This window comes from Sphaerodactylus townsendi, linkage group LG13 (assembly GCF_021028975.2).
Source record: "Sphaerodactylus townsendi isolate TG3544 linkage group LG13, MPM_Stown_v2.3, whole genome shotgun sequence".
NCBI classification, from domain to species: Eukaryota; Metazoa; Chordata; class Lepidosauria; order Squamata; family Sphaerodactylidae; genus Sphaerodactylus; species Sphaerodactylus townsendi.
Window position 1 is genome coordinate 38,875,971 of NC_059437.1, and position 27,714 is coordinate 38,903,684.

Sequence of the window (27,714 nt, forward strand, 5' to 3'; positions counted from 1 at the left end):
GTTGAACACAGATGACTAGCTCAGAGGAGTAGAGTGAAGTTTTGCAGAGGATACTGCTGCTACATTTTAGCAGACTGTACAGCTCTTTGTTCTGCATTTAAGGGGGAGTCTGTTTTTTTGGTTAATTCATCCAAATATACCTTCAGATAATAGCAGCTGAAGCAGAGCCCGTGCAGAGGAACTTCTGGCAATCAAGAGTGAAGGAAAAAGTCACTGCACCATGCTGGTCAGTAGAGTGAATTAATTTTTTATTTGGTTATTTGTCAACAACAAGTTCAATACTTTCCAGGAGGACTGTGAGTTATTTCCTGTTTCTTTGCCTTGTCTGCAATAAAAAGACAAATCCTGTACTGTAATAATGCCTAAGACCTCATTTAATGCTAACAAGCGTCTGCTTGCAAATTTAAACTGTTACAATATTTCTTGATGGGATTGTGGAGGATTCGGGCGAGGCCCCTTCAGGGTCTGAAGATGCCTTTCTGCAACCACCATTAAAACAAAGGGCTAGCAGTTTGAAAAAAATGCACACTTTACAATAAAAAAGTAGAAACTGATTCGATTTCTTATTTTTTTTTTTTACGAATATAAAGTTTCTTGTAAATATGTACAGTCCTTTGAGCTATTCTATAGCAGGAAGCATTTCACAAACAAGACACAAGATATACACTCTCAGGACTCGACAAGCCGAGTTTTTCAGGTCACGAGGGACTTTTCCATGAGATGCAAAGACCTAAATACCTTTCAGGACACCCAGACCCAGAGGCAGAAATCTCAGCATGTTTCCTGACAACCCATCTGATATAAAATAGCCCGATACGCAACAGACCAGACCCTGTTATCCACAAGACCCTCCAGAAGGGCGTTGATGAAAGCGGAGGAGAATTCAGCATCTCTCCAGTAGGGCAGCACCAGCTGGCAAAAAGGAACAAGCTGAAGAGAAGGGCTGGCTTGCTCTTGCCAACTTGGAGGGAAATGTGGCTGAAGCAAATTTAAATGGCCAAAGCCTAATTTGGCTCGGTGTGCTCACCACCCAAGAGCGAGAAGCTATAAAGGTCTCGCGATCAGAGGGAAAAAAGGCATGGAGAGATGTTTGGAATCTGCCAAAGCTATTGAGTTGCCTGTGCCCTCTATTGCCAGGAGAGGGCAATTCTTTATGATATATAAAAAGGCATGGACCACACCATGAAAAGGTTTTTTGGCACGGTGTGAGGGTGTGGTTTTTTTCCTGCTCTCACTCACGTTTTAAGAGTGGCTCCTTATTATGAGCGGTTGAGCGCCGATTATGCCACTGGAGCAAGACGGCATAGCTTCGCCTTGGCCGATTTCCAGTATTGTACTGTTTGCAAACAGGATCCTGTCTAGCGCTGGCTGGGGATGGAAATGTCGTCATGCCTCGTAAAGTTCTGTGTCGTGTGATCAAGAACTGTAAGCTCAGTCGCTCTCCTTCAGTGCCACTTTCCCCAGTAAACAATGATGATTATTGTTGCAGCATAATCTATAAAGGCTTCAGTTTCGTTAACACGGGAGGTACAAGATACAATATCTAGCGAAGCAACTGAAAAGGAGACCGCAGCCAGGATGATGGTGTCGCAGTAAGCATGCAGGGAGCTGCCATGCAGAAAACCTGGGTAGGGGAGGTCTTACGCCTCTGTGCTGCTTTGATGCAGCGGGAGAGGGGGTTGGAGTGTAACCACTTCCATGTGATCAGGGGATGTTTGGGGATATAGTTAAAAACAGGCTATACCCTTCCCCATAACCCAGCTGACCACAGAGCTGCACTTACGGCTACTTTTCTGGGAATACTAAAATTCCAAAAGGCTTTGGAAGCAGCAGATGAACAAAATTGGTCAGGATTTCTCTAAAGTTCAGCAGCAGAAGCCAATGATGCTGGGTACCGAGACACAATTGCTATGACCTGTGCTGTTCACGAGGCCTTCTCAGGATTCCAGCGTCTTTCCTAAATGCTGATAGCCACTTTTCAGGCTCGAGGTGGGATCCTCATCCTGTCCAACTTCCTCAATGGGGCTGGTAAAAGGCTACAAGCGAAGTATAAAAAGTTCATGAACTGCCTGAAAGAGCAACGGTAGTACAAAGTGCCCAAAAAGAGAGGGTAAAGGGGAGAGAGGAGAACCCAACTGCAGGAAGCGGCAGGAAAATAAACTGAGATGTGGACAATCCTTGCAATCCACTCAAGTCCTGATGGATTTGGATCCTGTTGCCAGATCTGTCTTGGGCCCAGTGGCAGCTGGGATGGGTCGCTGGACAGTCCAGTAGGAAGGTGCATTGGCTCAGTACATTTCCTTGGTTCTTCCTGCAGTTCAAGGTTGAGGGTGGCTTGTGTAGCTTATACTGAAGATTGGTCCCAGACCTGTTTTAGTAGGGGAAAAAAGATAAGCAACTTTAGATGATGACCCCTACTGTTTCTAGAAGCTGTGCGCTAGATGGAGATTCAATGTATGCTCTTTCCAAGAGTAAAGGAGGCTACTAGTTCAATGTTGTGACTTTCTCTGGGACAGTGGCATGAATTTCCTCCAATATTTTCTCAAAGTCCTAACAAAGACTCCTTAACCCCTTCTGTTTATACCTCCCATTGCAAAAGACAATAATATTGTTTCGTATGGAAAAGATTTTTCATTTTTTTTCAACAATCCCACCCTTTGGCATTTGCTGCAGTTTAAAAAAGTGAGACTCAAATGTGTTAACAGAAGTAGCTCCTTCTCCCTTTGAAGGGTGCCCTCAGCCAAATCTACTAACTTACCTTGTTGACTTGGGCGAGGGGAGTCCTTGCACCCCCCACTTGCATTCGTCCTCGGCTGGCATCTTCAAACAGCCTCCCAGGGGACCTTTCCCTGCGGGTGCTCAGGACCCTGCCAGGAGATTTCTCTCTCTCTAGTGGGCGCCCAGGAGACTTGTCCCTACGCAGCTCCGTCCTTCCCTCTCGATAGCGATGGGGTGTGCTTGGCTCTCGAGGGTGGCTCGGACCTTCCGGAGGTCCAGGGCTTGATGCTACCCGCTTGGTTATGTGCTCGTTATATGTTGGGGGACCTCTCTTGTTCGGGCTGCTGTCATTCAAAAACAATGGACGTGGACAGCTGAGTGACAAAAACCTTAAAGTTATGTTTTTATTTACAGAAGCGACATTCCCCTGCCTTCCTTGGTTTTAAAAAATGCTTTACTAAGCCATCTGAAGCAACCACAAAGTTTAATAATAAAATGGTCAATTGTTTCTCCCACCACTTCCTACCATATCAGAATCCTCTCCTTCTCCAGCAGTTTCCCTACATAAATGGTCCGCCCATTCTCAAAAAAATTCTGCCTTCTGTCTACCCTTTGACCCCTTCAATCCTTCATCTTCAATTGTCCAGAGTTACAATTTAGAAGAAGAGGAGTTTGGATTTATATCCCCCCTTTCTCTCCTGTAGGAGACTCAAAGGGGCTTACAATCTCCTTGCCCTTCCCCCCTCACAACAAACACCCTGTGAGGTAGGTGGGGCTGAGAGAGCTCCGAAAAGCTGTGACTAGCCCAAGGTCACCCAGCTGGCGTGTGTGGGAGTGCACAGGCTAACCTGAATTCCCCAGATAAGCCTCCACAACTCCCAACATCTTACCTTTCTCTTTTTGTTACCTTTCTCCCGCCCTCAGTCCTCCACTGAAAATGTCCTCACTAAAATATACTAACATCTTGCTGCTCTATCTCTGAGTCTCAATTTAGCCCTCACTTTGAAAAAAGTAAATTGCATGCATTTGGACTGATGTCTCCATGGCTTAGGGATTCTCTGTTTGTACCCATCATATTTCTCCTCCAGAGTTTCAACTGCACGTCTTCCTCAGCCTTGTCCCAATGGTCTGGGTTCCACAGGGCCCTATTCTTGAGCAACTGTTATCTCCTTTGAACAATGGGTAACACTGTCAAATCTCACAGCTTACACTACAGGGATCACCTCAATGACAACGCCCAGCTCTCTCTCTCTTTATACTCCAGACTTTCTCCCAATGCCTTCTTAATACTATTCCTTGGACTAGTCTGACAACTGTCTCAAACTCAGCATGTCCAAAACGAAAACTCCTCATCTGGCCTCCTACATTTGTTTATTTGGTACATTTTACTTTTCTATTAAAGCCCTCTCAAATCTTCATCTCTGCTCCCACTGAAACCTGAAGTACATGCAGATTTATTAATCACCCGGAGTTATCCATTCCTCTCCTGCCCTTGATGTATTCTCCGCTGGCACACTTTAACTTGCTGGCATGGATTCAGAATCTCTCCATGCAGCAAATCCTTCTTACCTATATTATCCGTATTAATAGCAGCTTCCTACCTGCGCGTAGTAGAGGATCCTCGGTGGTGCTCGTTATTTGATTCCTTTACTAGGTTCCCCTTACAGCAAATAACTCTCAGTTTGTCCTGGTAGGAAGAGGCCAAATAAATTGCCCCTGATGAAATTGCTGGCCCCAGATAGCGAGGGCTTGGAATATCCAAGTGGGCTCGAGCCGGAGTGCTGAGGGTAGAAGGGAATGAAACGGAGCCTTTAGTCTGCTAGCTTTCAGATCAAGAACCAAGACTGATCCTCTCTCCCTGGTTATGGGAATGCAAGGGCAAGCTGGGCATACACTTACCCGAGGGAAGCACGTGCTTGAATCTCAATCACTTCAAGGGAGTTGAAGTGCGTCACAAAGAGATAAGGCTCCCTGTAAGCTGCAACGGCACCAAAGTACCAAGGTTAGTGGATTTTAGTCTAGGAACATGTAGTAGAAGAACATGATTTGCTTGGCTGCAGAACAAAAGCAAAGAAAAAAAGCACCTCTGCCCATAAATTCTTGTTCCCGGTAGTGTTGAGAAGGCATCCTCTCCTCTTTGAGCAATCTGGCCAACTCTAGAATGATTAATCTAAAGCAGGGGTCTGCAACCTGCGGCTCTCCAGATGTTCATGGACTACAAATCCCATCACCACCTGCCAGCATGGCCAGGGGCTGATGGGATTTGTAGTCCATGAACATCTGGAGAGCTGCAGGTTGCAGACTCCTGATCTAAAGTGAAGGACAGGGCTCCCTGGCCTCCAAACCAGACAAAAAGAGTCACCCCTCTCCAGTCATGAACTGGAAAGGAGGTTGATGGTGATTTTGTCACCTCTCTGCACTGCAGTGGCAAGAAGCAGTTGAAAGACTTGTTGGAATTAACACTCTTTGTCTTGCTGCACCCAGGAAGAAAGGATCAGCTGGAAACACACTGCAACTCTGCCTCCTTCTTCCTGGGTTTGAAGATGGGGGAGAGAAGGGAAGAGGATCACGACAAATGGCGTTTCTGGATGTTCTGCCATTGTGCTGTAGGTTTTCTAGCATCCTGTCACATCCCTTGGCTCAGGGCCCAGATTTAATGAAAGGCCCAGCTACGGGGATGACGACACTCTACTACACTCTTCCCCCTCCCAACCCATATGAAAGGTCCTTAGCTGAAGCACGCCAGGAGGAGAAAAGAGGTGCAGAGAGAAAAATCCTCTAAAGGCACCAGAGACATAAACAGTGTTTAGACTCTGCTTCTTGATTGTGAAACAGTGAGAGTGTGTGGTGCAGAGACAACCCCTGCCCAAGGAAGGGAGCTTTCCTAGGGAGCTAATAATGCCTTCCTGAGGCCAGGGAAGACCCAAGCCTTTTTGTAACGTAATTTACAGAGATGTTAATTTTCTGACATTCTGTGCGTAATATAATTTTTTTTGTGTGTGTAATATAATATTGAGTTTAGCATCCTGATGGCACCTTTAAAATATATATTCATGTGCATGATCTTGTCAGATCTCAGAAGCTGAACTGTTGATCCTGGGCAGTCTTTGGATGGCAGACCACCAGGGTCACTATGCAAAGGAAGGCGATAGCAAGTCACGTCTCCTGCTACTGGGTAGAATTTGATGGCATCTCTCTCTCTCTCTCTCTCTCTCTCTCACACACACACACACACACACACACACCATTTATTTATTTATTTATTTATCTCTCTCTCTCTCTCTCTCTCTCTCTCTCTCTCTCTCTGTATGTATCCCTCTCTCTTTCTCTCGTTGGTGGCATGCATGTAAATAAAAATCTATTTTCTAAGATTCTTGGTTGTGGAGCTCTTTTTCTAACTGCTTTGGTATTTACAGGGGGGAGCTTCAGATTTCAGCCCCTCCCCATTCCTGTTCTAACGTCTACACATGTTCCCATATCTACACAATTATTGTTTATCCCAATTTCTTCTTGCCATCCTGTCTATCATCATCAAAAGCCAGGGAGAAGCAAGTTGCACAGCTGGAGGGCTACCCACCCTAAAATACTCCAGTTTTTTAAAAAGGAAATCCAGCGTTTACATTAAAAAAGGAATTATGCAAGTCAATCCTTATGCAAGCAATCCTGCTATTTGCAGAAATGTTTGTAGATTACTAAATTCTGACTCCAATATTTGATCTGATTTTTTTCCTGTCCTTTCCACAATTTATGACAGCTAAGCCACAATAAAATCTATTAGCATGCTGGTTGTGGTGGGTTGTCCAGGCTGTGTGGCCGTGGTCTGGTGGATCTTGTCCCTAACGTTTCGCCTACATCTGTGGCTGGTATCTTCAGAGGTGTATCACAGAGGGAAGTCTTTTACACACTGTGTCCAGTGAGAAGGGAATGTTTTAGTGGGGTATTCCCTTCTCACTAGACAGTGTGTAACAGACTTCCCTCTGTGATACACCTCTGAAGATGCTGACCACAGATGCAGGTGAAACAATAGGAACAAGGTCCACCAGACCATGGCCACACAGCCTGGAAAACCCACCACAACCAGTTGAATCCAGCTGTGAAAGCCTTCGACAATACATATTAGCATGCTGTTCGAAGACCCAACTATTTAAAAAGGTTCGGTGTCCTAGGCAGTTTCAGATCTCTTTGAGGAAGGGATGGGCGGTAGTGGGCCAAAACAAACTTTATTACCAAATCCCCGTCCTAATGCCACAGATGTTGTCATCCTGAGATTATAAACTGCCTTGAAGTTCTAAGATCTAAACAAAGTGAAGTTGAGGTAGAAATACTTGAAATAATAAAGTTATCAATTCCTTCACATACTGCACTTGCCTTTCTAAGCTGGTAATTGTGGTAAGGAAGCAGATTTGGCCCAAGGGCTCCCACTAGATTTTCTTCTTCTAAGATGTCTCACAGTTTTTGTGCTAACTCCCCTAGCAGTAAGTATCAAAGACAAGCAAGTTACGAAATCCGTTATAAACTGCAAAAGGTTCTCACTTTCCTTCAGACACGAAAAGGTCAGACATTCAGGAGTTTCCAATACATTCAAGGTACAGAAAAAAAATTCTACTGGCCTAAAGTCTCCAATTAATTTTTCACAGCTTATCACTTTTAGTTCTTAACCTGAAAAGGTCAATGTATCCATTTAGCCTCAATGCTCTCTTTAAAAAATTGTGTGTTCTTCCAGAAAAGGAGAAATTGTTTTATCAGGCATTTCTACAAGCCCACAGCCTTCCAGAACCCAGACAATGGTGAACAGAGAAATGAAACGAGTAAAGAAATCGGACGTCACTTACCAAATGCTAAAGGCAGGCGACTCCATTTCAAGTCATCTGAGCGACTCCGCCTCCCATAGGAGTCAACAAAGACACCAAACTCTGCAGAGAACGAATGATTCTGTTCAGTGCCATTTCAAGTCATTTTGATGATCCACCACACCTGAAGAGCCAAATAGCCTCCTTGGAGCAGGAGTGGCATAGTGGTTAAGAGCAGATGTATTCTAATCTGGAGGAACCAGGTTTGATTCCCCGCTCTGCCGCCTGAGCTGTGGAGGCTTATCTGGGGAATTCAGATTAGCCTGTACGCTCCAACACGCGGCAGCTGGGTGACCTTGGGCTAGTCACAGTTCTTCGGAGCTCTCTCAGCCCCACCTACCTCACAGGGTGTGAGGGGGAAAGGGAAAGGAGTTTGTAAGCCCCTTTGAGTCTCCTTGCAGGAGAGAAAGGGGGGATATAAATCCAACTATTCTTCTTCTTGACTCTTCTCTCATGGACCTCAAATCAGTGCAACAAGCCACACATTCCCTACAGGGCTTCCTCTGGCCAGAGTTTAGAAAGCCCTATATATAGGACATCTGTCACTTGCTACACACTGTTTGTTTGATTAAAAAAAACAGGGGAGGGGGGGAGGAAACCAGGAAGATGGGTTGCTCTGCCTTCTAGGCATTAACAACAACTAATGGAAAGCCAAGTAGAAGTTGTTGACTTCCAAAACCACTGTCTTAGGAAATGTCCTCAGTCTACCTTGTGGCACAGCTGACCCCAATTCTATTTCAAGTTCTAACATAGCTGCTGCTCTTGTCTGTGGCAGCAAAACCTGAGAGGACATTTGTGGCATCTTGCAGATCACCTGCCACAAAGGCACCTATTCAACATTTCTGAAAACTCAAGGGCACGTCAGTTTTCAGAAGGGACTTTGTCAATTTCTACCCATTCCCTCCTCCAATTACAGACACACACACCCTTTGTACCTAATGCTGTTTTTGAGGGTCTGCTGGATCCAGGGACAAAATTTGAGAGGATGGAATCAGTGGGCTGCAGCAGAAAGGCATATGGGAAAGACCTGCTCCACAAAGTCCATGAGTCATTGTACACATGCTGATCTGTTACATCATCGACACTGCTTCAAGGGGGGAGGTAGCAGAGGGAGTAGAGGGGGAAGTTTTCTCGCCATCTGCTTTTAACACCTGTTTGTGCTGGTTTTAGCACAGTAGCATCATTTATTGTATTTTTAACACGTGTGACATGTCAGTTTTAGTACAATAGTACTTTATATTTTATTGATATTATATGTGTTTTAATGTTTAAATTTTTAACTGTTATACTGTTGGAATTGTGTTGTGATCCGCCCTGAGCCTACGGGGATAGGGCGGGATAAAAAGTGAAAAAGACTTCCACTATAAAGAGTTTATTCTTAGAAAAAAATAAAGCCCACCTTATGCCAAGTGTTAGGAGTTCAGTTCTTCTCAATGAAATAGAAATTGCAAATTGCCCAGAGCATGGACCAAACTATGCTTGATATAGTTCCATTTTCAAAATTTAGCAGGTCTGAACACCCAAGAAAAGTCTCTGAGCCTTCTTAAGTGATGCCTTCTCCAAGACTCAAAGGGAAGACCTGTGAATGCCTTCAGTCCCTTAGCCCAACTCCAAAAAGGGAACCTGTGTCCTACAACTAATTTGGATTACTCCCTTCAGAACCTTTACTTGGAAGCCATCCAGGTAAATTTTCCTGGTGGACTGTCTGCGAGATTGAAGAAGAAGAAAAAGAGTTGGATTTATATTCCCCTTTCTCTCCTATAGGAGACTCAAAGGGGCTTACAAGCTCCTTTCCCTTCTCCCTTCACAACAAACACCCTGTGAGGTAGGTCATGGTGTCCACAATCTCTTGGGAAAACCTTGACTGAATTAGGTCCCAGTATTTAAGATCCACAATGTCAGATCCAGCCAGGCCAGCAGGGGCATGGGAGCAGGTTCCAGCATCCTAGGACCCCTCCCCCTTCCACTCAAAACACAAAATTGGGCGCCTTCTCAACATGCTTTACTGTTTACAAGCTCACCAGCTGGCTACCAAGCACTAGCATGCTTCACAACCACACTGTAATGAACAAACCACTCCCTCAAGATGAGCATCAGCAGAATCATCTCTAGAAGGATCATGCACGACAAACGTTGGTCAGGTCAAGAGCGACACACCAGACTTACCATGAAAGCAAAGCAGATACTCTTCCCTCTGCCCTGCAGGATTCACCTGGATGATATTGATTGGAAAGCTGTTGGTCGAGGATGCAAACACAGCAGAAGCCAAGGTGTGGTCATTCTTATCCAGGAATTCTAAAATCAGGAGAAGAAAAATAGGATCAGTCTCTGGTTCAGGTTAAAACTTATTAACCGCTAGCCTGGAAGCTTTGTAAAATCAGATCTGCTACACTCCCTATGTTCCCACCCAGCCAATCCCAACCCTGATCATGTGTTCAGTAGTGAGAACACACAGATTCTCACCTACAGTTGGGTGTACAAGGATGTGTACATTGAGACATTTTTCCAGGGGTGGCCATACCACTCCTAAAATCATAATTAAAATACAGCTGCTGCTGTTCTCAGGCTTTCTCCTTCTTAGCTCAGAGAAGGCTAAGGGAGTACAAAATCACCCTTTCTCTAAACTCCGTGTGGATCAATGAAAACCCCTGTCTGGGAAACATGTAATTAAATTCACACCAACACCTGCTTCAATACATGAAGCTGCCTTACACTGAGTCAGGTTACTGGTCTATCCCAGATTAATATCATCAAACTGAGTGGTAGTAGTTCTCCAGGGTTTCAGGTTAGATCTTTCAGATCACCTATAAACACAAGATGCCAGGGATTGGACCTATAAACAGAAGATGCCAGGGAAGAGTAACTGGGACCTTCTGTTCACAAAACAGATCCTCTTCCATGGAGCCCACTTAGAAGAGGCAATTTTCATCACTGAATTCTCCATGTGTACTATTCAGTGGGAAGTTGGTTAAAGTATTTACAAGTCTGTTAGAAGAAGAGTTTGGATTTACATATCCCTTTCCCTCCTGTGAAGACACGCAAAGAGGCTTATAAACTCCTTTCCCTTCCTCTCCCCACAACAGTCACCTTGGGGCTGAAAGAGTTCCAAAGAACTGTGCTAGTTCATCACCCAAAAGGAATGGAGTGGGGAAACAAATCAGGTTCACTAAATAAGAGTCCAGCACTCATGTGGAGGAGTGGGAAATCAAACCCGGCTCTCCAGATTCGAGTCCATTTGCTCCTAACCACTATACATGCTGGTTAGAGGGTATACACACTTTTGATGTTTTGCCTTCAAGCTAGATTTAGGAATTTGCTACTGCAATGAAAACATCTCCTGGGATGAGGACAGGGTTCAGGGGAGGAAGTGTATCGCTTCTGTGTTGGGACTTACACCAGCTCTAGCCCAGATCCTTGTTTTTGAATCAATGGTGTTGGGTCCATTGATTCCCTAAGGACTGCTTTGTCCCAGGAGCGTCAACCAATTCAGAAAGGTTAGGTAGGAAGGTGACATCCATCCCCTGCCAGTTATCCCACCATATGCATTCTCTCTCTCAATAAGAACATAGACTTAGGAAGCGAACCCTACCCTCAAGAGTATACTGCTTCATCTCAATTTCATAAAATTTGTTAGTTCCAATGATGATGCTGTAATTGGTGAAGTGAATACAACTACAGGGCTCTGAAGTTTCAATCTCCTGTTAGAGAAAAGATAAATCAAAGGAACACAACTTAGGTTAGACAGGTTAACTTGATACACTGCGTTGCCAGTTGGCCAGGAGTGGTGGGTGCCCTAGGAATCTGTTTAATTTCAGTAGCTTACACGGCAACACACAACTGGGATTTCTAGACTGGCATTTAAGGCTCATTTGATTTAGGAATATGCTTCAGGGGTGCTATTGCAAATAATATCCCATTAGATTTCAAATCCTCATTCTAATGATGTATCCTGCTAATGGCAATATTTCTCTTGAATTACAGTGCCCAAAACAGAGCACAATGCTCCAATTATTATAATGAAGGTGCCACAGTCAGAAATATGAAGACTTTTAACTGATTCAGAACCTTCATTCATGCTTTTCATAACTTCAGTAGTAGAGTCTCGTTTCTAGTATGATGACTGCTCAGAAGCTTCGGCCGCTAATGATTGCGCTAGACTGCCTTATGATGGTTAAGAACTTCAATCACTAAATCTAGTCACAGAACTTGAATGGCGTTGATGTGGGCAGCAGTACAGCTTGCTGCCAAAGATCAGTGGTTTTAATTGGATGCTTTATTTTAAGGATTCCTTTCTGCCACAGGAACTCTACCCATTCCCAAGGATTATAGGTAGAACATGGAGAACTGGTAGGTTACTCTATCTGATCACTGCTTTGCATTAAACCAGTTTGTGTTGCAGAAGATGGCAGCAGCCGCACACATCAGGAACAGAATGACTATGAATGAGCAAGCTATGTACTGGGAAAACTTGCTCACCATTACCGATCTACTCATGAAGGAAAGCGCAGCTGAGAATTACCTTGGCTGCTGTTGCTGCCTGGGAGCAGGAAGGGAGAGGGGATGGCCCGGCGCCCAGCAGGCGGGGTCATTCTGCTGCCGGCACGAGCATGTGATGTAAGTTTAGTAGGTGGAGGGGGTGGAATCAGCTCCCAAGTGAGATCAGGACCCTGTGGAACTTAAACAGTTTCTGCAGGGCCTGTAAGACAAAGCTTTTCTGCCAGGCATTTCCATTTAGCCAGCCAGCCTGACCTGTTATCATCGTTGGCCTCCCATGGGTGTGAAAGGGGAAAGGATTTTTGCCATCTGGGGTTGTTTTTTTGGTTGTATGATTGGAATTGGTTTTATTGCTGTCTTATTGTTCGCCGCCCTGAGCCCTGTAGGGGAGGGCGGGATATAAATAGGAAAAAAATTAAAATAAAACCAAAAGGATAAACACACGAAGCTGCCTTATACGGAGTCAGCCTACTGGCCTATAAATGTCAGTATAGTTTACTCTGTCCGGCAGCACCATTCCAGGATCCCAAGCAGAAACCTTTCATATCATTTACTACCTGATCCTTTTGTTGGAGGTGACAGAGGGACTGAACCTGAGACCTACTGCCTACAAAGAAAATGTTCTATTACCCACCACAACCCCCCCCCCCAAAGATTACAATGAAAAGGAATCACAATGAAAAGGAATCACATCACGCAGCTAAAAGATCACTACGAGGCTTCTCAATAAGAATGTTGTTGGGTTGTGATACATTAAGACATTTCCATCATGGAGGTACAACGCTGTCCGTGAACTGTTGCAACTTCACCGGTGCAAGGTTAAAACTGGATGGAGAAGAAAGCTAGGCAACAGAGCATTGGAAACATGGTCAAGCTGGTTGGAACCCAACACATCATTCCAAGGTTGGGATCAAGGAAGGGATGGAACTAGCAAATGTTACCTTCCGGATGCAGAACTTGCTGAGGCTCTCGTTGTAACGCAGAACAACCACTTTGTTAGGCATGGCTGCACATATGCACAGCCCATTCTCGATCTACAAGAGAGAGAAATCACATCAGCATTCGTTGTAAAGGGTTGTGACTATACGTCTTGGTCGTCGCTGTTGCTCTTGACCCCAAAACTTTTGGTTTTTACTGAAAACAGAAAATATTTCTATACACCTGTAGTGATGCACTGCTGACCCAGCAGCACCGTGGTAGAACGTTGGGACGCCAATGGACCTACGGCCTTGCTGGTCGCACCGCACCCCCACTCCTCATCCCCCTATGAGTCACGGGTCATGAACTGTCTGGCTCAGTCACCGGGCGCAGGGACAATGGTCTTGCCCCCAGGTGAGGATTAGGCTCAGACGCTTACGCTCCTCTCCGCACGTAGCCAGGTGAGATCATGCATCACATGATGATCTCCAGGTCTCCCGGTCTCCCGCTCATCTCCCTACCCACCTCCTTTACACGCCCACAATGAAACCCTAATAAAAGGTGCGAGAGACCAGCACAGGGCAGAGTTGTCAGGATCATGAAAACCCGCGCTTCCTGTTGCTGACGCTCTCCGCCAGATGAAACCTCCTCCGCGTCTCGCCTATTCCTTAGCGACGACCCTGCGGGGTTGACTACAAGCTGGTGCCGAAACCCGGGAATCCTCGAACCTCCACCCTGCTCACCGTCGCCTGGGTAGGGTCAGCGATACCGGTCCGCTGGATCGGGCGCATCCAGGGACCACCGTTTCGGGTATCGCTTGTCCTCTGATCGGCGCGATCCAGAGACATCGCTGCCCTAGGACACTCTCTCGTCCGACGGAACACCGGTGAGTATGGGAGCTTGCAAAAGCAGGGCTTATGACAAGCACGCTGGACGAACTGGAAAGCGTTAACGAAATGCGGCAGGGTCCCCGTAAAGAGAAGGGAGCTGCGCAAATTGGTTGAGGAGATTGAAGCTCAGTGTCCATGGTACCCAGAGGGGGGGACATTGAATCTTAAGGACTGGGAAAACATCGGGCGACTCTTCGCACAGAGCCTCGCGCGCCGATGTCGCTGCTACTGACGTGGAGACAATGTTTTGTCGCCATCAGCCTGCAGACCTATGGCTCCCTTGCTGTAGGCCGCCCTCCTTTCGATCTTTCACCTTCAATTTCAACCCCGGAATTTTCTCTATCCACTAAATTGGACGCTTGTCCTCCTTCTGCCCCCCCCTCGCTCCTTCACCCACTAAACTCTCCCGCTGCTCAGCCGCCCCCTCCCCTTGTTCGCTTTCATTTTCCTCGGGCCACTGCACCTCCGCCAGCGCCATCGAATGGCGCTGGTTTCAAAACTCTCGCAGAACGATAGCCACCGATCTGCAGAAGAAAGAAACCCTGACGGAAGACGATGCCGAGATTCTTGCATTGTGCCCCGGCTCCACTTCACAGATACTGAGGGGAGGGTGGCGCCATTCGGCGGTTGTCGAAAGCACCGCCCTTTAAGCTATAACATCCTCACTGAGTTCGCAAAGCTGCAAGGGACGTAGGGAGTCACCAGCCCCTATGTGAGAGGCATGCTAGAGGCGGTCATGAGGAATCACTTAATGGTTCCGACGACTGGAAGACCACCTTCCGCATCCTCCTGAGCCCTGCACAATTTCTGATCTGGGAGCGCGAGTTCCGCCAGCCATGCTCTAGCAGGGCAGCCCCCCCCGGCGGCGCCTACCCAGCCGCTCAGCTTCACGGCTTCGATGCCTCCAGTAACCCCACCAATCAGATCGCCCTGCCGGGGCCACCCCACGGTCGCCTCTCTGAATGCGCCTACAAGGCGTTTTTGAAAGTCCCCAATGCCGGGCAGCCAACCCAAAGTTTTTCTAGCACCCGGCAGAAGCCTCAAGAGCTCCTATGCTGAGTTTGTGAACAGGCTCCAGGAGGCCCCTCAAGAGGCAGGTTGACAACGAGGCCCAGGGCTAACTCCTTAAGCGCTTTGCCAAGGAGAACGCCTCCGCTGAGTGCCGCAGTTTATCACAGGCCTAGGGAAGGAACCCCGAGCTGGCCGACATGCTCAAAGCTTGCCAGGATATCGGGTCTTTCGCCCATCAAGCCAGCTCTTCTAGTCGCCGCCCTCTCCTGCCATGAGGCAGCCCCGAGACGAAGTGTTTCAATTGCGGCAAGCCAGGACATTTCCGAGGAATTGTAGGCTGCCCGGCAATGGGGCCTACAACTCCCTGACGGAGGAGGGTCTCTCCCCAGAGGGCGAAGACCCCCAGGAAAGCCCAGGGCCGGGCGCCTCCCAATGCCCGGGCTGGGGAGGCCCGCGCCCGGCATCTCCCCAGCCCGAACCAAGATCCGCACCTCAAACCCTTCCCCCGGAGCTCCCCATGAGATCTTCGCTGCTCCAGCTCAGTATAGTGACCCCATCCCCATGGAGACCATTAGGCTGGTCTTGCCAAAAGCTTCCGCCGCTGAACAGGGGTTGTTCATCATCCCAGGGGTCATCGACCCCATGCACCAGGGAGCCATCCACATCCAAGTATGGACAAACATCCTGCAGAAACTGCCAAGTTCACCGGAACACCCTGCCTCTATGCTCTCACTTGAGTCTAATCTAAGTTCAGCTAATCTAAATCTCGTTGCTCGCTCCCCCTCTCCGTCTATACTTCCTGCTCTGCTAGCCCCTTCTACTTCCAAAGTCACCATGCCTCCGCCAGTGCCCCAGAATGGCACGCATTTCAAAATCTCTGCAGAGTCCACAGTCACTGAATTGCAGCAGAAAGGAATGCTGACGGAAGAGGACTGCCGCTTTGAGCCCTCCTCAGAATGCCCCATAGCCAATCTACAGGACAATGAGGCATGGAAAGGGGAAGATGCTCGCACAATGGCCTTAAGCCAAAATTCCTTCGTGAAGAAGAAGCCCCCTTGGCCCTCTCCAGCTGTAAGGTTCAAACCAGATCTCATAGCCTCTGAGCCTGTGCAAAGCCCTAAGCTCAAAGCTCCCAGTGGCAGCAAAATCGTCAGCACCTCAGAGAGAGCAGAATCTCAAATCAGAGTTGCAATCCTCCTCGTTACTTTATATGTGCTCTGTATGCCTATGTATGTTCTGTATGTCTTGCCCCCTTTCAAGAGACCCCTAAAGTTTTCCCCTCATAGGGGATTTTTCCATTGCTTCTAAGCTATGCTCTTGTGCTTCAATTAAAGTTTTTCTCCTTCTGATTATGTGTGCCAATGCCTTGAAAGGCTTCTTCATTACAGCATCCGCTTTAAAAGGGACACAGCTCGTAAGGCAGTTCTCCCCAGGATACCGATGGGACCTGCTTCTAAGCCGCCTCCATCTTAGTTTAAACCTTCAAAACTTTTCTTCAAACCTCTCCCTTGAGAACCTTTTCCTTCGCCCATCTGAGCCTACACTGCCACATTGGCGTGATGGCGCAAGTTTACATATGAAGCCAAAATCATTTTCATGCTCCCACATTCTCTGCTGAGGGCTCCCTGGCTAGTCACCGTGCCAAGGGGGGTCTCTCAGCCACACCTATCTTACACAGCCTCCGCTGTGAAGGTAGGAAGCGAGCTCAAACCGGCCAAAGTCCCCTTACGGGAGGGGAAGGTAGAGCTGACTTCCAAACCCTTCCCCCCCCCCCTGCCTTCCTTTCTGCACACCCTCCCTCTTTCTAATGGGCTGACGCACCCCACCTCTAGATCTAGGATCTGATAAAGGGTTTTTTGCAAACCCCTCTCAATTTGCTCCTGTGATCAAACCTCAAGCCCAGGAACTGTTTTCTTTGCATCTTCTCTATATCTTTCCTATAGACGCTATATTACGATATGACTATAATTGTGAATTGTTCAAGTTGGTTTGCAAAACCCACACCTTAGACGGTGATTGGGATTGTTTTACAAACAAACATCCGACCTGGATATGACCTCTCCCTTCTCCTAAGCCTTCGGGCAATTCCCTGCCTTGTATCTCTTAACGCCTTGAATGTTGCAAGTGATCGTTGTCGGAATGGGCCAACTGCTTCAACGAAAGCTTGGCCAAAACAAACGAAAAAAAGGGGAGTAGTTCCCCCCCCCTATTGACCCAATCAAGGTCTCATCCAGCAGACCATATATCCAAAGTACTCTCTATTCTCTATCAAAATTGCCCGCCTCCCACTCAGGGCTCGGGCTTCCATTGTCATCTATAAGAACGAATTAACTCAGCCAGCACGCAAAACCCCTGGGGAAAAGCTGCCGCTTGTTTTTTCTCTTCTATACAGGAGTCCAGCTCGCCATGCCAGGCCAGCCCCATCCCGAGATGGAGGCGGGGCCTCCCTGGAGGATCCGACCCCGCCGCCCTGTTGAGAGAGCCCGATCACCCTCCAGCCTGGGCCAAGATGGGAGGGACCTCTCTGGAACCAGTACACCCATTCTTCCACGGAGATCGCGAACCCAGGCTGCCATTCGGCCAGCTATGGCTCAAAGGTTGACGCTGTGTGTCGCTGCTCCTCATCTACAGCCGCCATTCTCTCTCCCTCTCTGCCGCCCCCTGGCTGAAACTTGGAATTGCAGCCAGGAACATTCCTGATAGATTAACCCTTGGAACTCTCCGCTGTTTTCAGCCCGGCTTGAATAATTGTTGGAACACGCCTTCTCTCACAACCTTGCTCGTGAGAATCACTGAACCTGCAATGCTAAAGACTATCAGTAGCTCTCCCTACGCCTTGAGAAATCCATGGACTCTAACGCCATCGGCTCTGTAGCTTTGGTAGTCAAACAGCAAGAGCCATGCATTGGACAATTATGCAACCACGGGTTGCCTTCCCTTCCGCCCATCATCCAGCCTATGTATCGTTTAGCCATGTTTTGCTGTTTAAATTTATTGCATGCCCTAGTTTTTGAAGTTATGTTATTTGTTATTGCTGCATTTCCGCCTCGTCTGTCTGCCGGGACTCTCTGCTACCCCAGGCTCCACTCCCCAGGAGCCCGGACGCCGCCGCCCGCCGCTCGGCTCTGCCTTTCGATCCCTCCTGTCAAACGACGCTGTCGCCTCTCTCCAAGGCGGAGCCTGTCCCCCTCGCGAACTTCCCCTTGTGGGAGCCCCCGGACTTGTTTCCTGTAACACCAAGACTATTGGCCGGCTGGCCTGTGCCCTTATGAAGCCCATCAATTCTACCTCCATTGCTCTGGACGCTCTGGCCTCCGAGCAGCAGGAACTTCGTCAAGCGACCCTAGACAATCGTGCCGCTTATTGATTACTTATTGTTATTACATCACCAAGGTTGTGAGAATGTACATAATATGTGTTGTTTTAATCTTTCTGATAATTCCCAATTGATTCATATGAAAGTACGCGGAGCTGCAAGAAGTTGTATTTAATCTGAAGTATGATGTTTTGCCCCATTGGTGGTCAGCCCTCTGGAGCTGGCTGCCGGGAGGATGGTTGGAGTGTTATTGTACAGCTCTGCATTGGTTTAATTGTGTGCCTCAAGCATCGGATCTTGTTTCGCTCAATGTGTGTCTAATATTGCCTGTAACGTGTGCAAGAAGCCCTCAATTTCCCTTACCCCGCAGCCAAGTTCTAATGTTACACAAGCAGCTTGGTCAGCTTGACCAAACAGCGGAGGAGACAAGCGCCCCTTTAAAACGCCCCTTAGCATTTCGGTCCCCCCTTTTTCTAAAATGTAAAAGGAGGAGATGTAGTGATGCACTGCTGACCCAGCAGCACCGTGGTAGAACGTTGGGACGCCAATGGACCTACGGCCTTGCTGGTCGCACCGCACCCCCACTCCTCATCCCCCTATGAGTCACGGGTCATGAACTGTCTGGCTCAGTCACCGGGCGCAGGGACAATGGTCTTGCCCCCAGGTGAGGATTAGGCTCAGACGCTTACGCTCCTCTCCGCACGTAGCCAGGTGAGATCATGCATCACATGATGATCTCCAGGTCTCCCGGTCTCCCGCTCATCTCCCTACCCACCTCCTTTACACGCCCACAACGAAACCCTAATAAAAGGTGCGAGAGACCAGCACAGGGCAGAGTTGTCAGGATCATGAAAACCCGCGCTTCCTGTTGCTGACGCTCTCCGCCAGATGAAACCTCCTCCGCGTCTCGCCTATTCCTTAGCGACGACCCTGCGGGGTTGACTACATACACCTCCAAAATTTCCTTAAATGAAATATTTCTACTTAAGCCTCAGTTAAACAGCCGTTAGCCCAGCTTTCCTTTCTGTCCCCCTTCACTACATTTCCATACATTTCCATACAGCACCTTGATCACTGTAAACAAGGCAAGTGTTCACAACAACCTTACTTTCATACCATCCTGTCACACTCAAACGTGATCAAGGTTCAGGATGGCTCCGTACAGCAGTGAACAGGTTTAGCCCCTCCCCCAATGAAGTCTTGTGTGCTCCGTTCAGGAGAAAGGTTGCCACTCACACCTTTGTGGGGAAACAGACACTGCTGCAGCGAAGGCAAAATTTGCTTCCTAGCTCAACGCAGGGCAACCGACCAAGGTATGATTTTGTACAAAGCCGACTTGTGAACATACTATTTCTAATACTGATATTAATGAGCAACAGCAGATGCTCCAGTACTCCCACTTATTCCCTATGAGCATACTCTGAGCATTCTGCTCCACAGGCACTCCAAGGGCATACATGCCAGCTGGCTGTCGAGCGCAATGAATAATCTGAGACGAGGTTTGGCAACTCCCTCCAGTATGACAGCGAAAAGTTTGTGGGATCGTTCTGCTAATAGATGAACAAAGGGACGGAAGATCCTACCTTGCCACAAGCAAAAAGATGGCATCCTTTGACAGCCTCAAAGATATTTGGTGAAACGTCAGGCTGAGCTGGCAGGTGGGACTGGGCCAGAGACTGCTTCACTTTCTTTACATCAACGAGACACAGAGCCCTCTCTTCTCCTGAGTAGGAACAGCACCACAGGCACGTTAGCAACGTCTAAGATAAACAAGGAGACCAGAAGAAATTCTGGCCAAGCAGCTAAACTGAGGAGCAAAGAAGTTAAAGTTCTTCCTCCTTGACCCCCTTCCGGCCATATCATTATGAAAGGAGTACCTTAATTTGGAGTTGCATGAGTACTGGAACTCATTCTATTAATAACTTCAGGAGGCAGGAACTAATTGTTCCAAATTGGTTCCAAAACCAAACAGTATGCCCTGCAGATGAAATTCTGTGCTGCTAAATGCAAAGGAATGGGCGCTAGAAAAAAAAATCAGCCAAACATTCAGGGACAACCAGGGCTCCATGTATGCAGCAATTCCAAGAGTGCAGAAATGTGGTGGAAAATGGTATTGGCTACAAAATTTATTTCCTAGTGTGTGAATATTTTTTTTAAAGTTTCTAACCCTTACGGAGTAAAAGCAAAGCTATGGTTGAAAGCATAAGGGAAGGAACCACAATCTGAGGAACCCCAGGAGACGCTGGATAACGTTAACTGTAGCAATCATGGAGCAAGGAAAGGTGGTAAATTTACTACCAAATAAGCTAATAAGATCTTACCATTAAAAAGGAAAACTGTCTTCCTGATTCCTACCTGCTATCATGAGCAATTTCTCCAGGTCCTTGATGAGGTGCACTTGGAAGACTGCACCAATCCCAGGCACGTGGGTTAAGGAGTTTTTCAAGACGTTCAGGGCATAAAGGCCTTCCTCAGCACCCACCAGAACTACCTACAAGTGGAATTCATAAATACAATTGTCAACAATGCTGCGAAGGCACCCGAAATATAAATGCAAAACCAGTTAATGGATGAAGAAAATCTGAGCAGGAGATCTAGAACTATTCTTCCTATAAGAAATTAGATTATTTTTCAAGCTGGCACAGAAGTAGCAGAGTACTGAATGCCACCATTACCTGATCACTGAAGGGCAATGTACAGTTGATATCCAGACGGTCTTCCCCCTCGAGCTTTAGCAAAGAATTTCCAAGTAGCTTCTGTGCAAGAGAAAGGGAGAGCAGGAAAAAAGGACCAAGTCAGAAATGACTTAAAGTAAACTTACTTTAATTCCACCTATGAAGTACCCATGGTGTTACGTGGACCTGGCTACAAGTCCTTATGAAAAGATGACTCAGATAACAGTAATAGAAAACACATCTTTTTATCCTGTCTAATTCGCCATGATCCTGCTTCACCTTGATTCCAAGAGCCAGCGTGGTGTAGTGGTTAAGAGTAGGTGGACTCAAATCTGGAATGCTAGGTTTGATTCCCCACTTCTCCACATGAGCAGCGGACTATAATCTGGTGAATTGGGTTTGTTTCTGCACTCCTACACAGGAAGCCAGCTTGACCTCCAGCTAGTCACAGTTCTCTCTGAACATTCTCAGTCCCACCGACTCACAAAGTGTTGGTTGTGGGGAGAGGAGGAAAGGTGTTTTGAGACTCCTTACGGTTGGGAAAGGTTGGGTATATATCTAGACTTCTTCTCTGGTTAAGGATTTCTTCAAAGTAATAATTTGATTGATGTTCTTTGTGTAAAAAACTCTCCTTGGGATGCGCAAGGTCCCAGATTCAATCCCTGGTATCTCCAACTAAAAGGATTAGATGGTAGGTGATGGGAAAAGCCTCAGTCTGAGACCCTAGAGAGCCACTGCCAGTCTCAGAAGACAGTATTGATCTCAACAGAGCAATGATCTGACTCAGTAGAAGGAAGTCCCATTTATTCCAAAAAAATCTCTGTTTAAGGGAGAGGCCGTGGCTCAGTTGAAGAATCTCTGAATGGCCCACAGAAGGTTCCAGGCTCAGTCCCTAGAATCTCTGGTTACAAGGACCAGGAAGTAGATGATGTGAAAGACCTTAAAACCTGGGCAAGCCGCTGAAAGTCGGAGAAGACCGTGTTGACCTTTACGGACCAATCATCTGGTTCAGTACAAGGCAGCTTCATCTGTTAGAAACTGTCCAGTGTGTGCCTACAAACCCTCATGATTGTTAAGGGAGAAGAAGAGTTGGATTTATATTCCCCCTTTCTCTCCTATAGGAGACTCAAAGGGGCTTACAAACTCCTTTCCCTTCCCCCCCTCACAACAAACACCCTGTGAGGTAGGTGGGGCTGAGAGAGCTCAGAAGAACTGTGACTAGCCCAAGGTCACCCAGCTGGCATGTGTGGGAGTGTACAGGCTAATCTGAATTCCCCAAATAAGCCTCCACAGCTCAGGCAGCAGAGGGGGAATCAAACCCGGTTCCTCCATATTAGAGTACACCTGCTCTTAACCAGTACACCACTGCTGCTGCTCCTCAGAGTTTTTGATCTTAGAGTCTAAAACTATTTTACTTCCAACTCACACTCTGTGACAGCGAATTCCCCACCGCTCAAAGGTGAGCCCATCTGTTCTTTCTACTCAATTATATTTAAGACAGGTTTGCTTTTTCTTCCCATCACCCACAGTCAGTTGCCAAGCACTAGTATTTGTAAAGATTAATACAGTAAGGCAGGCTGCATTAAGGTGTATCTCTGGACAGGAACAATTGCAGGATGCTTTAACTGTAGAATCAGCTTCCTCCCTCTTTGACACTTATGCAGCGTTTGAAGAAAAAGGGCTCTCCAACCCTCCCTCCAAACTTTGACCCTGCCAGGGGCATGAGCGTATTTTCAAGGACTGTTAGCAAGTGTAATTATTTAAAAATTTCTTTGATGTTTTATTTATTTTAAACATTCTTTTCCACCACTGAACAGTATTCAAAGAAAGGGGGAGGGAATGGTAGATTGGTAATTGACACAAGGGTCTGTCAATCAGTGCCTTATCAACTGCAAACCCAAACAGCATGGTTCACTCTGTTGATCTTCATCATAGCAGACTCTGCTGCTCATATGGAGGAGTGGGGAATCAAACCTGGTATTCCAGATTAGAGTCCCGCTTCTCTTAACCACTACACCACGGTGGCTCTCGATAGGTTAGAATTCTAGCTTATATCTCTTGTAAACCTAAAGGCTCTTTTTTTTCCTATTTTAAAAGCAGATTTTTTTTTTAAAAGGGCCTGAAACTTCACTGAGTGGTGGCATCCCCCCGCCCAGTTGACTATATCCCTGCTTATACTTACGGCATCAGCTTCTGCTTTTTCCCTGGAAACTCTGCCTCCAGCGACTATGGACTCCAGTGCACTGACCCAGCGTTGCTTATCAGGAAAAGTGGGTGCTAGTAAATAGAGGGTCCGACCAGGCCAACAAGTGGTATGGGGATGAGACTCCAACTTTAAGATATATGGCACATCTAAGATGTTAACATTTAAAAAGAAAAAAAGAACAAAAAAATAACAAACATGAACTGGACTAGTGCTCCAAACTGCTTCATTAGACCATTTCTCTGCTTTTAGCGAGGCCGCTGTCAGAACAGGAACCTTCCATGATCTGAAAATGGATTAAAAGAATGCTAACCATCCTCTTGTTATGAAACAAGTAGCACTCCAACCTGCAGGCAAGAACTCATGCTCAAGCAAGGTCAGGAAACATCAGCTTTCCCCCGCCCCCGCCCTCTGCCTGATTCTAGAAATATGCAACTCAGAATTAGCATCACACAAAAAGGAAAATAGATTCAGGTCTAAAGATCCCCATAAATAGGAACGCTGATTAAAGAGAGACGTTGATTCTATTTTTAGACTTTAGAGACTCTTCTGATCAAAGGGTGGAATAAGAAGTAGCAGTCATAAGAAAAATACACTATTCCTGCCACTGCTGAACACAATCTCTCTCTCTCTCTCTCTCTCTCTCTCTCTCTCTCTCTCTCTCTCTCTCTCTCGCCCACTCAGTGAAGTTTTTTTAGCTTAGCCCCTGGCTGAAACTAAGCCAAAAGAAATAGTGACTGCAATAGAGCGAAGCCATCCCTTGCTCTAATGAACACATTGTATTGATTCTTTAAAAGGAGAGATGGTTTAACATAGGTGACAATGCCATATTTTGATAATGAGAATAATTTATCAGGGTTCCCCAAGCTTTTGGAGCCCGCAGGCAACTTGTGAATTCTGACACAGGATGCTGTGAGCAACCGAAGGCTGCCACAGAAGGTGGAGCCAAACACACAGGAGAAGTCTTAGCGAAGGGATGAAGAGGGGTAATTTTAAAAATACAGTGCAAAAGCAGAGCGAGAGAGAATAAAACCAAGTCTTTGGTGGTAGCTGTCAGGGATACATCATTATTCTATCTGCACAGGCTATCAAATCTTCAGTGGCCTATCAGAAGCTCTGTGGGCAAGAGACCCATACAGCCCCACCCACTTTCTAAAAAGCCTTGGTGAGTGAAAAGGAGGGTATCAGCAAGTGCCATGCTGGGGACCCCCCCACTGTAAACCAATGCTGAAAATAAAAAGAGTTTTTAACATATGTACTTTCAGAGAAAACCACCAAACACACCTACAAGTCGGTCTCCCTCCCCACACTGGTGTCATGCATTTTAAACCCTGCAACTAATGCCATACTTGTTGAGATCTGCTGGCCCCTTGATTACTCCCCCCTCTTAGGCATTCATGTAAGTTTTATGGGCAATATGGCTTTACCACCACCTGGAGAAAGTGCTTGTTGAATGTTTTAATGCTATTGTGAAACTGATATAATTTATTGTGGTTCTAATATGCAAGCTGCCCTGAGCCTGGCTTTGCCATAGGATATTGAATAAATAAATAAACTTGAAGAAGGTCTTCAGCTCCCAACTCTACATAGACATTACCGTTATGCCCAATGGAGATAAGGTCAGGGGTCAGGCCAAAGGCACAGTTGTGGATGTTAAAGGGATAGAGTAAAATAGGCAAGCGACCCCCCCGCCCCGGGGGCAGGGCGGGGGGAGGCAGGGAAAGACCAAAATGCACTAGAAGTCAAATCTAACCTCAAGTTCCCTGTCTATGCTTTATGAGATTATAATGCATTTTAAAGGGTAGCTGCCAAAAGATCTAATTCTGCAAAAACCCTTAGAAACTGATAGCTTAAGCATTCTTATCCGTTAGATGAAATTCTACTTAACCTCACCTGTCTTAGCTGTATTTAGCAGTTCAGTGGCTCCCACTGCTCCGTGTACAGTGACATCGCCATCAGGAAGACACAGCTCAAACTCTTCTACAGGCCTTTGTCCAGCTTTGGCCAAGTCAAAAATGGAAGAACCACATGAAAGGGAAATGAAAGTACAGATGAGAAATAAGACTTTGGGGGAGAGGGAAAAAAGGAGGAGAACCGAATTTCACATTGTGATGACTTGAATTCACTGCAATTAGATTAGATTTCTTAGTCGCCACTCACCCAAAGGTCTTGTAGTGACTCACAACACCAAACAGCACAAATTTGTTAAAAACAGCATACGGCAAAGAACAAATATAAACGATTAACATTAAAATGTGTAACTACTAAATCTGTGGCTAGCACCATGCCACTGATAAAAAAAAACAACCCAAACATGTGGATTACAGTCTAGAGGCCAATCTACACAATTTGGCCACGCGTGCCATGTGGGAACTAAACAAGCCTGGCAGAGCGTGGGACTCGTGACAGAGCAGATCCCACAAGGTGGGGGGCTCAAGTGAGAAGACACTTCCCAGGGTGACAACTGGCGATGGGCACCGGCAAGAGGCCCCTAATGGATGATCATTACTGTGTCTGTAAGACATCTATTTCATCCCTGGGTTGCCAGTTGCAAATAGGTTCATCTGAGATGCTCCGTGGCTCTCTCTGGAAATTACATACGGAGAGGAGTCCCTTCAAAGTAAAAAAGTTGGAAGTCCAGGGAACCTCAAAAATAAACCATTCTCCTGTTCCACCGAGTTCAAATTTCGGTGGAAGCCCAAATTGTGTATGAAGAGACAGAGAGAGCATGCATTGTCAGAGAAGACAGGAAAGCTAATCAGATGGACCAGGTTACCTTCTCGTACTTCTGTGTCATAAACAAGCACTTTAGTTCCTTCCAGAACTATGTATTTCCTGTCCCAGCCCTGCTGCCCACGCTTATTATTTCTGAAAACGCAGAAGAAAGAAGGAACAAAGTCACATTAGAGGTTCTGCAATCGTTTCGAGAATTAGGAACATCAGCCAACCCTGTGGGGATTTCACCAGCAACAAGACAAATGGCCTCGGCAGATTCGTCTTAAGTCTACAGAGCGCTCCTCCTGCAGCGGCACAAGCGCTGGGCTGGCGTTTTAGCACAGAGACTCACGTTTGTACCTTGGCACCTTCATCCATCCTTCAAGCCGTAAACTGCTGCTTGGCTCTTTCAGCTGCAGACCAGGAGAGTTCAATTTGTCCCGGCAAAAAGCTTCAGAGAAATGAGTGGCGTATTCTGTAGGCAAGCCGCAAGTAGCTGGCAAGCATGCGGAGCATTTGGGATGACACATCATTTGGCATTCTGAAAGAGGGAAGGCGAGCTAAAATCAGAGGGTTTTCCAGGCCTGCAGGGTTTTCTTCTTACATTTAAACACTGTGAAGGAGCTACCTGCAATCCAGTCTTTAAATATTTAACCAATTTTTTTTAACGTCCATATAAAGCTTTGGATTTGTTTGAATATACTGTTTAAAAGTCACTCAATCCTGCCCCCCCCCCCCCATCCAACATTTCAGTTCACGCATTTTTTTTTGCTATTGGAACAAAAATTAACACGGGGTACTTTTCAAATTTTGTTAAATTATTTTGATTGATGTCTAAATAAACACCTTCAATTAAATCACACTCTAAGGCATTGGAATGGTTTCCAGTTCAAATATTTTTCAGTAAACCCACCTCACTGCTTAAATATTGGAGGTTCCATTTAGTCAATATTTAAAGTGTTTTTATCTTGTTCATAGATTGTTATACTGCATTTAAGCATTTGCAACTTGGTGCTTTTTAGCTAACCTGATTATAAAGTGGAACATGTACATTTTAAGTAGGTAAAAGTCACTAATTGATCCATTCTTTGTAAGAGAATGTAAACGTCTAATCCTATTTTAAAGTAACCTAACTAGCGGCCTCACTATATTATGTGGCAGTCAGCGTATTTCACAATTTAATTACATTTTGCCAGAAATACTTTTTTTCCCTTTGTCCTAAGGGTACTAGCCGTCAACTTAACTGGGTCCTTGTCAGTTCTAGCATTATGAAAGATGGAAAATGTTATTTCAACTCACTTTCCCCACCATATGCATAATTGTATAAATCTGTGTACCCCTTAGTTTTTAAACTAAAAAGCCCAAACACTTTGGTCTTCCTTTTAAGGAAGTGGTTCAACACTTTGATCATTTCAGTTCTCCCTTTTCACAGATTTTTTTCTACCATTGCCACAGAGAACCAACATTTTCTACAAAGTGTCCATCACAACCTCAAGATCTCTTTCCTGACCAATCACATTGCCAGTTCAGACTTTATCAACATTTATTAAAAGGTAGGATTTCTCAACCCACCGTGCATCTCTTTACGCTTAATTACCCTAAACCTCCTCCTCCAAATTGTTGCCCACTCATCCAGTTTGGAGAGATCTATTTGGGGCACTTCACAAACCATTTGGTTCCTCGTCATCCTGAATAATTTGTGGTCACCCCAATTCCAGGTTATTCATGAACACATTAAGTAGCACACACTCTGTGGAACTCCAAGCATGCTTCCATCCATTGTTAATTTACTCTTGTTTTCTGCCATTAAACCAGTTTCTAATTTGCAAGAGGATCAGTACTCCTATTCCTTGAAACTAAGTTTATCGAGGAAGCTTTGGTGAGTAATATCATCAACCCACCAAGTGTCTTTGTTTACTTGCAT

At 46.2% G+C, this 27,714-nt stretch overlaps 1 protein-coding gene across 7 annotated transcripts in view; it reads right to left on the reverse strand.

Annotated features, from left to right (window-relative positions):
* Positions 1 to 231: 231 nt before the first annotated feature.
* The window catches only part of CIT (citron rho-interacting serine/threonine kinase), a 118,670-nt gene continuing 91,187 nt past the window's right edge, over positions 232 to 27,714 (reverse strand). For 4 of the 7 annotated variants that reach the window (XM_048515136.1, XM_048515140.1, XM_048515139.1 and 1 more), the window contains 15 exons: positions 26,151 to 26,331; positions 25,852 to 25,943; positions 24,969 to 25,073; positions 23,055 to 23,224; positions 20,873 to 20,953; positions 20,553 to 20,688; positions 19,781 to 19,920; positions 13,004 to 13,096; positions 11,158 to 11,266; positions 9,735 to 9,863; positions 7,551 to 7,631; positions 4,618 to 4,696; positions 4,320 to 4,499; positions 2,759 to 3,092; positions 232 to 2,368 (listed from right to left, as the gene is read on the reverse strand). In XM_048515136.1, coding sequence (XP_048371093.1) covers positions 2,345 to 2,368; positions 2,759 to 3,092; positions 4,320 to 4,499; positions 4,618 to 4,696; positions 7,551 to 7,631; positions 9,735 to 9,863; positions 11,158 to 11,266; positions 13,004 to 13,096; positions 19,781 to 19,920; positions 20,553 to 20,688; positions 20,873 to 20,953; positions 23,055 to 23,224; positions 24,969 to 25,073; positions 25,852 to 25,943; positions 26,151 to 26,331 — 1,934 coding nt within the window. In that variant the 3' untranslated portion in view covers positions 232 to 2,344. The remainder of the gene's footprint in view (positions 2,369 to 2,758; positions 3,093 to 4,319; positions 4,500 to 4,617; positions 4,697 to 7,550; positions 7,632 to 9,734; positions 9,864 to 11,157; positions 11,267 to 13,003; positions 13,097 to 19,780; positions 19,921 to 20,552; positions 20,689 to 20,872; positions 20,954 to 23,054; positions 23,225 to 24,968; positions 25,074 to 25,851; positions 25,944 to 26,150; positions 26,332 to 27,714) is intronic. The other 3 variants (XM_048515141.1, XM_048515138.1, XM_048515137.1) reach the window with 1 other exon arrangement.